The sequence below is a fragment of the Poecile atricapillus genome, chromosome 19 (assembly GCF_030490865.1).
Source record: "Poecile atricapillus isolate bPoeAtr1 chromosome 19, bPoeAtr1.hap1, whole genome shotgun sequence".
Classification (NCBI taxonomy): Eukaryota; Metazoa; Chordata; class Aves; order Passeriformes; family Paridae; genus Poecile; species Poecile atricapillus.
In genome coordinates this window covers 965,966-983,574 of record NC_081267.1, presented here as the reverse complement: position 1 = coordinate 983,574, position 17,609 = coordinate 965,966, and the positions used below count along the sequence as shown (strand labels likewise).

Genomic DNA, 17,609 nt, shown 5'->3' with positions numbered 1-17,609 from the left:
GTGTCCCATTTATCCCATTTGTTTCAATGGGTAGACCTGGTGTCCCATTTGTCCCATTGCTTTCAATGGGTAGACCTGGTAGCCTTAAATTCCCATTGAATTCAATGGGTAGACCTGGTGCTGCTGGCACCGCCCAGGGATGGCACCGGCACCGGCACCGGGGAAACCGCGGCGCTGCCGCCAGCAAAGCTGAGGGAAGGTGAGAGATTCCCGGGAAAAATTCCCGGAATTCCGAGATTTTCCCGGGAAATTTTCCCGGAGATTCGGAGGGAACGGGGGGTGGGTGGTGGTGGTTTCAATGGGTAGACCTGGTGTCCCAAAGTTCCCATTGGTTTCAATGGGTAGACCTGCTGTCCCAAAATTCCCATTGGTTTCAATAGGTAGACCTGGTGTCCTTAAGTTCTTACTGGTTTCAATGGGTAGACCTGGTGACCCAAAAATTCCCATTGGTTTCAATGGGTAGACCTGGTGTCCCATGCACTACATTGACTTCAATGGGTAGACCTGGTGTCCCCAAAGTTCCCATTGGTTTCAATGGGTAGACCTGCTGTCCCAAAGTTCCCATTGACTTCAATGGGTAGACCTGCTGTCCCATAATTCCCATTGGTTTCAATTGGTAGACCTGGTGTCCCTACAATTCCTATTGGTTTTAATGGGGGTAGACCTGGTGTCCAACTGTTCCCCATTTGTTTCAATGGGTAGACCTGATGCCCCTAAATGCCCATTGGTTTTAACGGGTAAATTTGGTGTCCCTAAAACCCCCATTGCCTTTCCTGGGGTAGACTTGAACTCCTGCGCACCTGGGTGCCCCCCTGAGATTTTGGGGTGCCCCTTTTTTCCTCTCCCCAGAGCTGGAGCTGGTGCAGAACGCCGTCTTCACCGACCCCACGGACCAAAGTGCCTGGGTGTACCTGCGCTGCATCCTCTCCCGAGGTAACTCAGGGCTCCCTCCCAGCCCTGGGGCCCTCAGCTGGAGTTTTGGGGTGCCCCCCCTGAATGTTGGGGTGTCCCCCGACAGCCCCCCCGCCGCCGAGGGTCATCTGTGTCCACATCGACCGAGAGGATGCGACGGTGGCCGTCATCTTCTCCCGGCCTGTCAAGGTGAGTGGGGACCCCTGGGAACCCCAAAAACCAGCTGGATACACCTGGGTACCCCCCAAAATCACCTGGATACACCTGGGTACCCCTCAGAGAGCTGAATTCCCCAAAACCCCGGGGTACCCCCAAAAAAAATCCTTTGGATCTCCCCTAAACTTCTGCTCTGGAATTGCCATTGCTTTGACTGGGTAGACCTGGTGTCCCATTTATCCCATTGACTTCAATGGGTAGACCTGGTGTCCCATTTATCCAATTGATTTCAATGGGTAGACCTGGTGTCCCATTTATCCCATTGACTTCAATGGGTAGACCTGGTGTCCTGAAATTCCTATTGACTTCAATGGGTAGACCTGGTGTCTGTTTTATCCCATTGCTTTCAATGGGTAGACCTGGTGTCCCTCAATCCCCATTGACTTCAATGGGTAGACCTGGTGTCCCAAAATTCCCATTGACTTCAATGGGTAGACTTGGTGTCCCATTTATCCCATTGACTTCAACGGGTAGACCTGGTGTCCGTTTTATCCCATTCATGTCAATGGGTAGACCTGGTGTCCTTCAATCCCCATTGACTTCAATGGGTAGACCTGGTGTCCCAATTAGTCCATTGACTTGAATGGATAGACCTGGTGTCCCATTTATCCCATTTATTTCAATGGGTAGACCTGGTGTCCCTCAATCCCCATTTATTTCAATGGGTAGACTTGGTGTCCCAAAATTCCCATTCATTTCAATGGGTAGACCTGGTGTCCCTCAATCCCCATTCATTTCAATGGGTAGACCTGATGCCCCAAAATGTTTTGGGGCTAAAAAAGCCAATTTTGAGGCTGGAAATTCCCAATTTTTGATGGGAAAATCCCCTAAATTTGGATCCTTTCTCCCCTCCCACAGGTGAACCCGGAGTGCCCGGAGCTGACGGCGACTCTGGACGGCTCCGCCCTGAGCGAGCCGTGGCGCTCGGGGGAGGGGCGGCCACGCCCCAGCCACACCTGGGTATCCTTGGCCTTAAAACCACAGGAGGGCGTGGCTGGGGGTGGGCGTGGCTTGGAGGGGTGGGCGTGGCTCGGAGGGGTGGGCGTGGCCATCCCCGGGCACACCTTGACAGGTGCCATCAGCTCTGTGCCCTCCCTGCCCTGCCCAGCGATGGCCCCGCCCACCTGGAGGTCACCTGGGCTCCTGACTCCGCCCCCCGTGACGTCACGCTGCTGCCAGGTGAGGCCACACCCCCTCTGACCCCGCCCACTTCTGGCCACGCCCCTTTCCTCACCTGGCCACGCCCCTTTTTCTCTTTCCCAGGTGAGACTCAGGCTTGCTGGCAGGAGCCAATCGTGGAGCGGGAGCTTTTCTGGTGAGCCACGCCCCTTTTTTGGGAAAGCCACGCCCCCTTTCCCTCAAACCACGCCCATTTCCCAAAGCCACGCCCACCAGGAGCTGCCATTCATCCCCATGAGGCTCAAGCCACACCCATTTCCCCAAGCCACGCCCCTTTCTTTAAGCCACGCCCACCAGGAGCTGACCTTCATCCCTATGATGCTCAAGCCACGCCCATTTCCCAAAGCCACGCCCCCTTCTCCTTAAGCCACGCCCACCAGGAGCCCCCTTTAATCCCCATGAGGCTCAAGCCACGCCCATTTTCCCAATGCCACGCCCCCTTTTAAAGCCACGCCCACCAGGAGCTGCCAGTCACCCCCATGAGGCTCAAGCCACGCCCATTTTCCCAATGCCACGCCCCCTTTTAAAGCCACGCCCACCAGGAGCTGCCAGTCACCCCCATGAGGCTCAAGCCACGCCCATTTCCCCAAGCCACGCCCCCTTTCTTTAAGCCACGCCCCCAGGAGCCTCTTTTAATCCCCATGAGGCTCAAGCCCCACCCATTTCCCAAAGCCACGCCCCCTTTTCTTTAAGCCACGCCCACCAGGAGCCACCCTTCATTCCTATAAGGCTCAAGCCACGCCCATTTCCTAAAGCCACACCCCCTTATCCTTAAGCCACGCCCACCAGGAGTTGCCATTCACTCCTATTGGCCTCAAGCCACGCCCATTTCCTAAAGCCACGCCTCCTTCTCCTTAAGCCACGCCCACCAGGAGCTGCCATTCATCCCCATGAGGCTCAAAGCCACGCCCATTTCCCAAAGCCACGCCCCCTTTTCTTTAAGCCACGCCCACCTGGAGCTGCCAGTCACCCCCATGATGTTAAGCCACGCCCCTTTGCAGTTAAACCACGCCCCTTATTTAAGCCCCGCCCCCTCGAGCCCAAGCCCCGCCCCTTTCTCACCCCCTGGCCCCGCCCCCAGGCCGGAGCTGGGCGTGGCCGAGGCTCAGGTGCTGCAGGAGCAGGTGAGGATGTGCCGGGAGCTGCTGGAGCTGGAGCCTCAGAGCCGCGGTGAGAGCCCCAAAAACACCCCAGAAACACCTGAAAAGCACCCCAAAAACAACCCCATAAATATGCCAAATACACCCCAAAAACACCCCAAAACAACCCCAAAATAACACCAAAAATACCCCAAAAACACCCCAAAAACACCCCAAAACCAACCCCAAAATACCCCAAAAATAACCCCAAAAACACCTGAAAAACACCCCAAAACCACCCCAAAAATAGCCCCAAAACCTCCCCAAAACCACCTAGAAAACACTCCAAAACCACCCCAAAAATACCCCAAAAATAACCCCAAAAACACCCCAAAAAACACCCAAAATCACCCAAAAAACACCCAAAAAACACCCCAAAGACCAACCCAAAACCACCCCAAAATAACCCCAAAAATACCCCAAAAACACCCCAGAAACACCCCAAAAATAGCCCCAAAACCTCCCCAAAACCTCCCCAAAACCACCCAAAAAACACCCCAAAACCACCCCAAAAATACCCCAAAAATAACCCCAACAACACCCCAAAAAACACCCAAAATCACCCAAAAAACACCCCAAAAACCAACCCAAAACCACCCCAAAACAACCCCAAAAATACCCCAAAAACACCCCAGAAACACCCCAAAAGCACCCCAAAAATACCCCAAAAATAACTCAAAAATACACCAAAACACCCCCAAAAACACCCCAGAAACACCCCAAAAATAACCCCGAAAACCACCCCAAAAATACCCCAAAATAACACCAAAAATGACCCAAAACCACCCCAAAAATAACCCAAAAAACACCCCAAAAAACACCTGAAAAACACCCAAAACCCACCCCAAAATAACCCAAAAATAACCCAAAAATACCCCAAAAACACCCCAAAACCACCCCCAAAAATAGCCCCAAAACCACCCCAAAAAACACCCCAAAAAACACCCAAAAAACACCAAAAAAGTAACCCAAAAATACCCCCAAAACCTGCCCCAAAACCACCCAGAAAACACCCCAAAACCACCCCAAAAATACCCCAAAAAACACCCAGAACACACCCAAAAAACACCCCCAAAAACACCCAAAAACCACCCCAAAAATAATCCCAAAAATACCCCAAAACCACCCCAAAACCACCCCAAAAATACCCCAAAAACACCCCAAAAATACCCCCAAAATACCCCGAAAACTACCCCAAAAATAGCCCCAAAACTTCCCCAAAACCACCCCAAAAACACCCCAAAAATACCCCAAAGACACCCAAAAATCACCCCAAAATACCCCAAATATAACCCCAAACCACCCCAAAAATACCCCAAAACCACACCAAAACCACCCCCAAAATAACCCCAAAAACACCTCAAAAAAACCCCAAAACCACCCAAAAACATCCCAAAACCACCCCAAAAACACCCCAAAAATTACCCCCAAAAATAACCCCAAAATACCCCCAAAACCTCCCCCAAAAACACCCCAAAAACACCCCAAAACCACCCCAAAAGCACCCAAAAGCCACCCCAAAAACACCCAAAAACACCCAAAAACACCCAAAAAACAGCCCAAAAAAATCCCAAAAATGCCCCAAAAAATACCCAAAAAGCACCCCAAAAATACCCAAAAATCACCCAAAAACCACCCAAAAACACCACAAAATTACCCCAAAAAACCTCAAAATGGCCCCCAAAACACCCCAAAAAACAACTGAAAAAACACCCAAAAAACCCCAGAACAGCCCCAAAAAACAACCCAAAAATACATTAAAAATATCCCCAAAAACACCCCAAAAAACAGCCCCAAAATCCCAAAAATACCCCCAAAAACACCCAAAAATCACCCCAAAATACCCAAAAATCCTCCTGAAACACCCCCAAAACTGCCCCAAAACAATCTCAAAAACACCCCAAAAACACCCAAAAATCACCCCAAAAACGCCCCAAAAATATCCAAAAACACCAAAAAATACCCAAAAATCACCCCAAAAACACCCCAAAAATACCCAAAAATCACCAAAAAATACCCCCCAAAAATAAAATAAAATCACCCAAAAATACTCCCAAAATACCCAAAAAACACCAAAAAAAACCCAAAAAACACCCCAAAAAACACCCAAAGAACACCCTAAAAACACCAAAAAAATACCCAAATAATAATAAAAAATAACCCAAAATACCCCCAAAACACCCCAAAATTACCCCCAAATATACTGATAAAACACCCCCAGAAACACCCAAAAAACCACCCCAAAAATACCAAAAAACCACCCAAAAAACAGCCCCAAAAAATCCCAAAAATACCCCCAAAAATACCCCCCAAAATACCCCAAAAAACACCCCAAAACCACCCAAAAATCACCCAAAAAACACCCCAAAAAACACCCCAAAATTACCCCAAAAATTATCAAAACCACCCCCCAAAACACCCCAAAAAACCCCTGAAAAAACACCCAAAAAACCCCAGAACAGCCCCAAAAATACATAAAAAATATCCCCAAAACAACCCCAAAAAACAGCCCCAAAATCCCAAAAACACCCCCAAAAACACCCAAAAAACAGCCCCAAAAACACCCCCAAAAACACCTAAAAAACACCCAAAAAACAACCCCAAAACCACCCAAAAATCCTCCTGAAACACCCCAAAAAATGCCCCAAAAAAATCTCAAAAACACCCCAAAAATACCCAAAAATCACCCCAAAAACACCCCAAAAATACCCAAAAAACACCAAAAAACCACCCAAAAAATAAAATAAAATCACCCAAAAATACTCCCAAAATACCCAAAAAGAACCCCAAAATACCCCCAAAAACCCCCCAAAAAACACCCCAAAAACACCCAAAAATCACCCCAAAAAACACCCTAAAAACACCAAAAAATACCCAAAATACCCCCAAAGCACCCCAAAATTACCCCCAAAAATACTGAAAAAACACCCCCAGAAACACCAAAAAAACACCCAAAAAATACCCAAAAGCCACCCCAAAATTACCAAAAAAACACCCAAAAAACAGCCCAAAAAAATCCCAAAAATGCCCCAAAAAATACCCAAAAAGCTACCCAAAAATCACCCAAAACCCACCCAAAAACCACCCAAAATTACCCCAAAAAATCCTCAAAACCACTCCCAAAACACCCCAAAAAACAGCTGGAAAAACACCCAAAAAACCCCAGAACAGGCAAAAAAACACCCTAAAAATACATAAAATATATCCCCAAAAACACCCCAAAAAACAGCCCCAAAAGACCAAAAACACCCCCAAAAACACCCAAAAAACAACCAAAAAACAACCCCAAAACCACCCAAAAATCCTCCTCAAACACCCCAAAAAAATGCCCCAAAAAATCTCAAAAACACCCCAAAAATACCCAAAAATCACCCCAAAAATGCCCCAAAAATACCCAAAAACACCAAAAAAACACCCAAAAAATAAAATAAAATCACCCAAAAATACTCCCAAAATACCCAAAATACCCCCAAAAAACCCCCCAAAATCTCCCAAAACCACCCAAAAATCACCCAAGAAACACCCAAAAAACACCCAAAGAACACCCTAAAAATACCAAAAAAACACCCAAAAAACAGCCCCAAAAAATCCCAAAATCACCCCCAAAAACACCCAAAAAACAGCCCCAAACCCACCCAAAAATCCTCCTGAAACACCCAAAAAATGCCCGAAAAAAATCTCAAAAACACCCCAAAAATACCCAAAAATCACCCCAAAAATATCCCAAAAATACCCAAAAATCACCCCAAAAATCACTCCAAAACTACCCCAAAAATACCCAAAAAACACCCCAAAAATACCCAAAAAATAAAATAAAATCACCCAAAAATACTCCCAAAATACCCAAAATACCCCCAAAATACCCCCAAAAACACCTCAAAAAACACCCCAAAAACACCCAAATATCACCCAAAAAACACCCCAAAAATACCAAAAAAAACCCCACAAAACACCCCAAAAAATCCCAAAAATGCCCCCAAAAAATACCCAGAAAAACACTCCAAAAATACCCAAAAATCACCCAAAAAACACCCAAAAATCCCCCAAAATTACCCCAAAAAACCCTCAAAATCCCCCCAAAACACCCCAAAAAACACCCCAAAAATACCTTAAAAATACAAAAAAAATACCCCCAAAACACCCCCAAAATACCCCAAAAACACCCCAAAAACACCCAAAAAACACCCAAAAAATGCCAAAAAAACACCCAAAAAATCACCCAAAAATCACCCAAAAATCACCCAAAAATCACCCAAAAAAACACCCAAAAAATCCCCAAAAATCACCCAAAAATGCCCAAAAAACACCCAAAAATCACCCAAAAAACAGCCCAAAAATGCCCAAAAAACAGCCCAAAAATACCCCAAAAATACCCAAAAATCAGCAAAAAAACACCCCAAAAACACCCAAAAATCACCCAAAAAACACCCAAAAAATACCCCAAAAATGCCCAAAAAACACCTAAAAAACCACCCCAAAAACACCCAAAAAACACCCAAAAAACACCCAAAAAACACCCAAAAAACACCCAAAAACACCCCAAAAATACCCAAAAAACACCCAAAAACCACCCCCAAAATACCCCAAAATCACCCCAAAAACATCCAAAAATACTCCAAAAACACCCAAAAAATCCCAAAAATGCAAAAAAAAACACCCAAAAACCACCCCCAAAATATCACAAAAATACCCATAACAGCCCCAAAAAACACCCCAAAAATTCAAAAAATCCCCCAAAAACACCCAAACCCCAACTCTTAAAATGCTCTAAAAATCTCAAAAAACACCCAAAAAACACCCAGAAAAGACCCCAAAAATACCCCAAAAATGCCCAAAAATCACCCAAAACCACCCAAAAAATACCCCCCAAAATCACCCAAAAAACACCCAAAAAACAACCCCAAAATGCCCAAAAAACACCCAAAAATCACCCAAAAAACACCCAAAAATATCCCAAAAATGCCCAAAAAACACCCAAAAAATACCCCCAAAAATCACCCAAAAAACACCCAAAAATCCCAAAAATGCAAAAAAAACACCCCCAAAACACCCAAAAATCACCCAAAAATCACCCAAAAAACACCCAAAAATCACCCAAAAAACACCCAAAAATCACCCAAAAACAGCCCAAAACCACCCCAAAAATAACCCCAAAAACACCCCAAAAACACCAAAAAACACCCAAAAATTACCCAAAACCCACCCAGAAATACCCAAAAAACATCCAAAAATCACCAAAAAATCACCCAAAAATCACCCAAAAAACACCCAAAAAAACACCCCAAAATATCCCAAAAATGCCCAAAAATGCAAAAAAATCACCCCCAAAACACCCAAAAATCACCCAAAAATCACCCAAAAATCACCCCCAAAATACCCAAAAATCATCCAAAAAATATCTCCAAAAATTCCCTCAAATTCATCCCAAAAATCCCCCCCAAAATCTGCTCCGTACTGGTTTATACTGGTTTATACTGGTTTGGACTGGTTTATACTGGTTTATACTGGCTTATACTGGTTTGGACTGGTTTATACTGGTTTATACTGGTTTGGACTGGTTTATACTGGTTTATACTGGTTTATACTGGTTTATATTGGTTTATACTGGTTTGGACTGGTTTATACTGGTTTATACTGGTTTATACTGGTTTGGACTGGTTTATACTGGTTTATACTGGTTTATACTGGTTTGGACTGGTTTGGACTGGTTTATACTGGTTTGGACTGGTTTGGACTGGTTTGGACTGGTTTGGACTGGTTTATACTGGTTTGGACTGGTTTGGACTGGTTTATACTGGTTTGGACTGGTTTGGACTGGTTTATACTGGTTTATACTGGTTTGAACTGGTTTATACTGGTCCATACTGGTCCATACTGCTCCATACTGGTTTATACTGGTTTGGACTGGTTTATACTGGTTTATACTGGTTTATACTGGTTTATACTGGTTTGGACTGGTTTGAACTGGTTTGGACTGGTTTGGACTGGTTTGGACTGGTTTGTACTGGTTTATACTGGTTTATACTGGTTTGGACGGGTTTATACTGGTTTATACTGGTTTGGACTGGTTTATACTGGTTTGGACTGGTTTGAACTGGTTTATACTGGTTTATATTGGTTTATACTGGTTTATACTGGTTTATACTGGTTTGGACTGGTTTATACTGGTTTATACTGGTTTATACTGGTTTATACTGGTTTGGACTGGTTTGGACTGGTTTATACTGGTTTATACTGGTTTGGACTGGTTTATACTGGTCCATACTAGTCCATACTGCTCCATACTGGTCCATACTGGTTTATACCGGTCCATACTGGTCCATACTGGTCCATACTGGTTTATACTGGTCCATACTGGTCCATACTGGTCCATACTGGTTTATACCGGTCCATACTGGTCCATACTGGTCCATACTGGTCCATACTGGTCCATACTGGTTTATACCGGTCCATACTGGTCCATACTGTTCCATACTGGTCCATACTGGTCCATACTGGTTTATACCGGTCCATACTGGTCCATACTGTTCCATACTGGTCCATACTGGTCTATACTGGTCCATACTGGTCCATACTGGTTTATACTGGTCCATACTGCTCCATACTGATCTATACTGGTCCATGCTGGTTTATACTGGTTTATACTGGTCCATACTGGTCCATACTGGTTTATACTGGTCCATACTGGTTTATACTGGTCCATACTGGTCCATACTGGTCCATACTGTTCCATACTGGTCCATACTGGTTTATACTGGTCCATACTGGTTTCAGGCTGTCTGCTGACCCTGGCCCTGCTCTTGGCTGCGCTGGATCCTCGCGGCCACGCCCGGGAGATCCGGGAGCACCTGCGGAGCCTGCAGGTCACTGGTTTATACTGGTTTATACTGGTTTATACTGGTTTATACTGGTTTATACTGGTTTAGACTGGTTTAGACTGGTTTGGACTGGGAGGGTCTCAGGGGAGAGGGTTTGGGGCTTACTGGTTTATACTGGTTTATACTGGTTTATACTGGGACGGGTTTGGGGGTTTTGGGCCGGGAATTTTGGGCTTACTGGTTTATACTGGTTTATACTGGTTTGGACTGGTTTGGACTGGTTTGGACTGGGAGGGGTTTCGGGGTGAGTGGGAATGAGTTTGGGGGTTACTGGTTTATACTGGTTTATACTGGGATGGGTTTGGGCACTTTTAGGAGGGAATTTTGGGGTCACTGGTTTATACTGGTTTATACTGGTTTATACTGGGAGGGGCCTGGGGGTGGGCGGGACAGGGTTTGGGGTCTTACTGGTTTATACTGGTTTATACTGGGAGGGATTTGGGCACATTCGGGAGGGAAATTTGGCCTTACTGGTTTATACTGGTTTATACTGGTTTATACTGGTTTATACTGGGAAAGGGGTTTGAACCCTTCCGGGCTGGACTTGGGGGTGCTGGGCTAACTGGTCCATACTGGTTTATACTGGGAATGCCCTCAGGAGCTTTGGGGCGGGGTTTTTTTGCTCCTTACTGGTTTATACTGGTCCATACTGGTCCATACTGGTTTATACTGGTTTATACTGGTTTATACTGGTGCAGGAGGCCGACCCCCTGCGCTCGGGGTTCGTGGCCGACGTCCGGTCCCGCTTCGAGGTGGCGCTGGCCGTACTGGGAGCGGGGGAGGGGCTGAGCCTGCCCGCCAAGGTAACTGGTTTATACTGGTTTATACTGGTTTATACTGGTTTATACTGGTTTATACTGGTTTATACTGGTTTGGACTGGGAGGGGTTTGGGAGCCGCTGGGAGCGACTTCTGGGGGGTTCTGGGGTCACTGGTTTGGACTGGTTTATACTGGGAGGGGTTGGGGGGTTTTGGGGAGGGAATTTTGGGGTTACTGGTTTATACTGGTTTGTACTGGTTTATACTGGTTTGGACTGGGAGGGCGCTGGGGAGGCTCTGGGGGCTACTGGGAGGGATTTTTGGGGGTTACTGGTTTATACTGGTTTGGACTGGGAGAGGTTTGGGGGGGTTACTGGTTTGTACTGGTTTGTACTGGTTTATACTGGTTTGTACTGGTTTATACTGGTTTATACTGGGAGGGGTTTGGGGATGTTTGGAGGTACTGGGAGGGACTTGTGGGCTTACTGGTTTATACTGGTTTATACTGGGGCAGGGATTGGAGGGGTCTGGGGGCTTTGGGAGGGAGTTTGGGGGTTACTGGTTTATACTGGTTTATACTGGTTTATACTGGTTTGTAGTGGTTTTACTGGTTTGTACTGGTTTATACTGGTTTATACTGGTTTATTCTGGTTTGTACTGGTTTATACTGGTTTATACTGGTTTATATTGGTTTATACTGGTTTATACTGGTTTATACTGGTTTGTAGTGGTTTTACTGGTTTATACTGGTTTGTACTGGCTCATACTGGTTTATACCGGTCCATAGTGGTTTATATTGGTTTAGAGTGGTTTATACTGGGTTATACTGGTTTATACTGGTCCATAGCAGTTTATAGTGGTTTATTGTGGTTTATAGTGGTGTATATTGATCCATACTGGTCCATACTGGTCCATACTGGTTTATACTGGTCTATACTGGTTTAGGGGCTGACGGCAGTGCCCCTGCTGGAGCGGATGGGGCTGGGTCTGTACTGGTTTATACTGGTTTATACTGGTTTATACTGGTTTATAGCGGTTTATAACAGGTTATAATGGGTTATATTGGTGTATATTGATCTATACTGGTTTATACTGGTTTATACTGGTTTATACTGGTTTAGGGGCTGACGGCAGTGCCCCTGCTGGAGCGGATGGGGCTGGGTCTGTACTGGTTTATACTGGTTTATAGCGGTTTATAACAGGTTATAATGGGTTATATTGGTGTATATTGATCTATACTGGTTTATACTGGTTTATACTGGTTTATACTGGTTTAGGGGCTGACGGCAGTGCCCCTGCTGGAGCGGATGGGGCTGGGTCTGTACTGGTTTATACTGGTTTATAGTGGTTTATAGCAGGTTATACTGGGTTATAGCGGGTTATAATGGGTTATATTGGTTTATACTGGTTTATACTGGTCCATACTGGTTTATACTGGTTTATACTGGTTTAGGGGCTGACGGCAGTGCCCCTGCTGGAGCGGATGGGGCTGGGTCTGTACTGGTTTATACTGGTTTATAGCAGTTTATAGTGGTTTATTGTGGTTTATAGTGGGTTATATTGATCTATACTGGTATATACTGGTCCATACTGGTTTATACTGGTTTATACTGGTTTAGGGGCTGACGGCAGTGCCCCTGCTGGAGCGGATGGGGCTGGGTCTGTACTGGTTTATACTGGTCCATAGCGGTTTATAGTGGTTTATTGTGGTTTATAATGGGTTATATTGGTGTATATTGATCTATACTGGTTTATACTGGTCCATACTGGTCCATACTGGTTTATACTGGTCTATACTGGTTTAGGGGCTGACGGCAGTGCCCCTGCTGGAGCGGATGGCGGCGCTGGCCCGGCTGGATCTGGCTGGGAATGAACTGCGGGAGCTGCCGGCGGCGCTGGGAGCCCTGAGGAGCCTCAAGGTGAGAAACCAGTGACACCAGTAAGGGAAACCAGTAACACCAGTAACACACCAGTAACACCAGTAACACACCAGTGACACCAGTAAGGGAAACCAGTTACACCAGTAACACACCAGTGACACCAGTAACACACACCAGTGACACCAGTAAGGGAAACCAGTAACACCAGTAACACCAGTAACAGCTCCCAGTGACACCAGTGACACACCAGTGACACCAGTAACACACCAGTAACCAATCCCAGTTACACCAGTGACACCAGTAACCAATCCCAGTTACACCAGTGACACCAGTAAGGGAAACCAGTAACACCAGTAACACACCAGTAACAGCTCCCAGTGACTCCAGTAACACACCAGTGACACACCAGTAACACACCAGTAACAGCTCCCACTTACACCAGTGACACCAGTAACACACACCAGTGACACCAGTGACACCAGTAAGGGAAACCAGTAACACCAGTAACAGCTCCCAGTTACACCAGTGACACACCAGTGACACCAGTAAGGGAAACCAGTAACACCAGTAAGGGAAACCAGTAACACCAGTAACACACCAGTAACACCAGTAACACACCAGTAACAGCTCCCAGTGACTCCAGTGACACCAGTAACAGCTCCCAGTTACACCAGTGACACCAGTAACACACACCAGTGACACCAGTGACACACCAGTAACCAATCCCAGTTACACCAGTGACACACCAGTGACACCAGTAAGGGAAACCAGTTACACCAGTAACACACACCAGTGACACCAGTAACAGCTCCCAGTTACACCAGTGACACCAGTAAGGGAAACCAGTAACACCAGTAAGGGAAACCAGTAACACCAGTAAGGGAAACCAGTAACACCAGTAACACACACCAGTGACACCAGTGACACCAGTGACAGCAGTAACCAATCCCAGTTACACCAGTAACACACCAGTGACACCAGTAAGGGAAACCAGTAACACCAGTAACAGCTCCCAGTGACACCAGTGACACCAGTAAGGGAAACCAGTAACACCAGTAACACACCAGTAACAGCTCCCAGTTACACCAGTGACACACCAGTAACAGCTCCCAGTTACACCAGTGACACACCAGTGACACCAGTAACACCAGTAAGGGAAACCAGTAACACCAGTAACACACACCAGTGACACCAGTAAGGGAAACCAGTAACACCAGTAACACACCAGTGACACCAGTAACACACCAGTAACACCAGTAACACACACCAGTAACACCAGTAAGGGAAACCAGTTACACCAGTAACACACCAGTGACACCAGTAACACCAGTAACAGCTCCCAGTGACTCCAGTAACACACCAGTAACACCAGTAACAGCTCCCAGTTACACCAGTGACACACCAGTAACACCAGTAAGGGAAACCAGTAACACCAGTAAGGGAAACCAGTAACACCAGTGACACCAGTAACCAATCCCAGTGACACCAGTAACACCAGTAACCAATCCCAGTTACACCAGTGACACCAGTAACCAATCCCAGTTACACCAGTGACACCAGTGACACCAGTAAGGGAAACCAGTAACACCAGTGACAGCTCCCAGTGACACCAGTGACACCAGTAAGGGAAACCAGTAACACCAGTAACAGCTCCCAGTTACACCAGTAACACACCAGTGACACCAGTGACACACCAGTGACACCAGTAAGGGAAACCAGTAACACCAGTAACACACCAGTAACAGCTCCCAGTTACACCAGTGACACCAGTAACACCAGTAACAGCTCCCAGTTACACCAGTAACACACCAGTGACACCAGTGACACACCAGTGACACCAGTAAGGGAAACCAGTAACACCAGTAACACACCAGTAACAGCTCCCAGTTACACCAGTGACACCAGTAACACCAGTAACAGCTCCCAGTTACACCAGTGACACCAGTAAGGGAAACCAGTTACACCAGTAACAGCTCCCAGTTACACCAGTGACACACACCAGTAACACCAGTAACACCAGTGACACACCAGTAACACACACCAGTGACACCAGTGACACCAGTAACAGCTCCCAGTTACACCAGTGACACCAGTAAGGGAAACCAGTAACACCAGTAACACACCAGTGACAGCTCCCAGTTACACCAGTGACACCAGTAACCAATCCCAGTTACACCAGTAACACACCAGTGACACCAGTAACACCAGTAAGGGAAACCAGTAACACCAGTAACAGCTCCCAGTGACTCCAGTAACACACCAGTGACACCAGTAACCAATCCCAGTTACACCAGTGACACCAGTAACAGCTCCCAGTTACACCAGTGACACCAGTAACCAATCCCAGTTACACCAGTGACACCAGTAAGGGAAACCAGTAACACCAGTAACACACCAGTAACACCAGTAACAGCTCCCAGTGACACCAGTGACACCAGTAACCAATCCCAGTTACACCAGTAACACCAGTAACACACCAGTGACACCAGTAACACCAGTAACCAATCCCAGTTACACCAATGACACCAGTAAGGGAAACCAGTAACACCAGTAACAGCTCCCAGTTACACCAGTGACACCAGTAACCAATCGCAGTTACACCAGTGACACACCAGTGACACCAGTAACACACACCAGTAACACCAGTAACACACCAGTAACAGCTCCCAGTTACACCAGTAACACCAGTGACACACCAGTGACACCAGTGACACCAGTAAGGGAAACCAGTAACACCAGTAACACCAGTAACCAATCCCAGTTACACCAGTGACACCAGTAAGGGAAACCAGTAACACCAGTAACAGCTCCCAGTTACACCAGTGACACCAGTAACACCAGTAACACACCAGTAACAGCTCCCAGTTACACCAGTGACACCAGTGACACCAGTAACCAATCGCAGTTACACCAGTGACACCAGTAAGGGAAACCAGTAACACCAGTAAGGGAAACCAGTAACACCAGTAACAGCTCCCAGTGACACCAGTGACACCAGTAACAGCTCCCAGTTACACCAGTGACACCAGTAACCAATCCCAGTTACACCAGTAACACACCAGTGACACCAGTAACACCAGTAACCAATCCCAGTTACATCAGTGACACCAGTGACACCAGTAACAGCTCCCAGTGACACCAGTGACACCAGTAACACCAGTAAGGGAAACCAGTTACACCAGTAACAGCTCCCAGTGACTCCAGTAACACACCAGTGACACACCAGTGACACCAGTAACAGCTCCCAGTGACACCAGTAACAGCTCCCAGTTACACCAGTGACACCAGTAACCAATCCCAGTTACACCAATGACACCAGTAAGGGAAACCAGTAACACCCGTAAGGGAAACCAGTAACACCAGTAACACACCAGTAACCAATCCCAGTTACACCAGTGACACACCAGTGACACCAGTAACACACCAGTGACACCAGTAACACCAGTAACCAATTCCAGTTACACCAATGACACCAGTAAGGGAAACCAGTAACACCAGTGACACCAGTAACACACACCAGTGACACACCAGTGACACCAGTAAGGGAAACCAGTAACACCAGTAACACACCAGTAACAGCTCCCAGTTACACCAGTGACACCAGTAACCAATCCCAGTTACACCAGTGACACCAGTGACACCAGTAACAGCTCCCAGTGACACCAGTGACACCAGTAAGGGAAACCAGTAACACCAGTAACAGCTCCCAGTTACACCAGTAACACACCAGTGACACCAGTGACACACCAGTGACACCAGTAAGGGAAACCAGTAACACCAGTAACACACCAGTAACAGCTCCCAGTTACACCAGTGACACCAGTAACACCAGTAACAGCTCCCAGTTACACCAGTAACACACCAGTAACACCAGTAACACACACCAGTTACACCAGTAACCACTCCAGTCCCCTCCCAGTCCCCCCCAGTATAGCCCAGTTCCCTCCCAGTTCCCTCCCAGTTCCCTCCCAGTCCCTTCCAGTATAACCCAGTTCCCTCCCAGTTCCCTCCCAGTCCCTTCCAGTCCCTCCCAGTGCTCCCAGTATAACCCAGTTCCCTCCCAGTCTCTCCCAGTTCCCTCCCAGTCCCCTCCCAGTCCCTCCCAGTGCTCCCAGTATAACCCAGTCCCCTCCCAGTTCCCTCCCAGTCCCCTCCCAGTCCCTTCCAGTCCATCCCAGTCCCTCCCAGTGCTCCCAGTCCCCTCCCAGTATAAACCAGTTCCCTCCCAGTCCCCTCCCAGTCCCTCCCAGTCCCTCCCAGTTCCCTCCCAGTCCCTCCCAGTATAACCCAGTCCATTCCAGTTCCCTCCCAGTATAACCCAGTCCCTCCCAGTCCCCTCCCAGTCCCCTCCCAGTGCTCCCAGTATAACCCAGTCCCGCAGGAACTGGATCTCTCCGATAACCGCGTCTCCAAACTGGGATCGGCCCCGCCCCTCCCCCGCCTGCGGCTGCTGCGGCTGGACCGGAACCGTACGGACTGGTTTATACTGGTTTATACTGGGAGGGGCTGGGAGGGGCTGGGAGGGACTGGGAGGGACTGGGAGGGAACTGGTTTATACTGGGAGGGACTGGGAGGGGTTTGGGGGGCAACTGGGAGCGCTGGGGGGGGAACTGGGATGGACTGGGAGGAACTGGGAGGGCACTGGGA

General features: G+C 47.4%; 1 protein-coding gene and 1 long non-coding RNA gene across 2 annotated transcripts in view; one reads left to right on the top strand and one right to left on the bottom strand.

The window, feature by feature from the left end:
- Window positions 1-17,609, top strand: part of RABGGTA (Rab geranylgeranyltransferase subunit alpha) — a 28,146-nt gene that overhangs the window by 9,763 nt on the left and 774 nt on the right. Inside the window, exons 7-16 of the mRNA XM_058853188.1 lie at window positions 850-933; window positions 1,019-1,101; window positions 1,987-2,088; window positions 2,211-2,307; window positions 2,392-2,443; window positions 3,389-3,477; window positions 10,221-10,309; window positions 11,023-11,127; window positions 12,888-13,001; window positions 17,344-17,431. Coding sequence (XP_058709171.1) covers window positions 850-933; window positions 1,019-1,101; window positions 1,987-2,088; window positions 2,211-2,307; window positions 2,392-2,443; window positions 3,389-3,477; window positions 10,221-10,309; window positions 11,023-11,127; window positions 12,888-13,001; window positions 17,344-17,431 — 903 coding nt within the window. The remainder of the gene's footprint in view (window positions 1-849; window positions 934-1,018; window positions 1,102-1,986; window positions 2,089-2,210; window positions 2,308-2,391; window positions 2,444-3,388; window positions 3,478-10,220; window positions 10,310-11,022; window positions 11,128-12,887; window positions 13,002-17,343; window positions 17,432-17,609) is intronic.
- Window positions 3,388-3,776, bottom strand: LOC131586375 (uncharacterized). Its single transcript, XR_009279123.1, has 2 exons — window positions 3,664-3,776; window positions 3,388-3,507 (listed from the first exon to the last, which is right to left on the bottom strand). It is a non-coding gene; the product is annotated as an uncharacterized LOC131586375 (long non-coding RNA).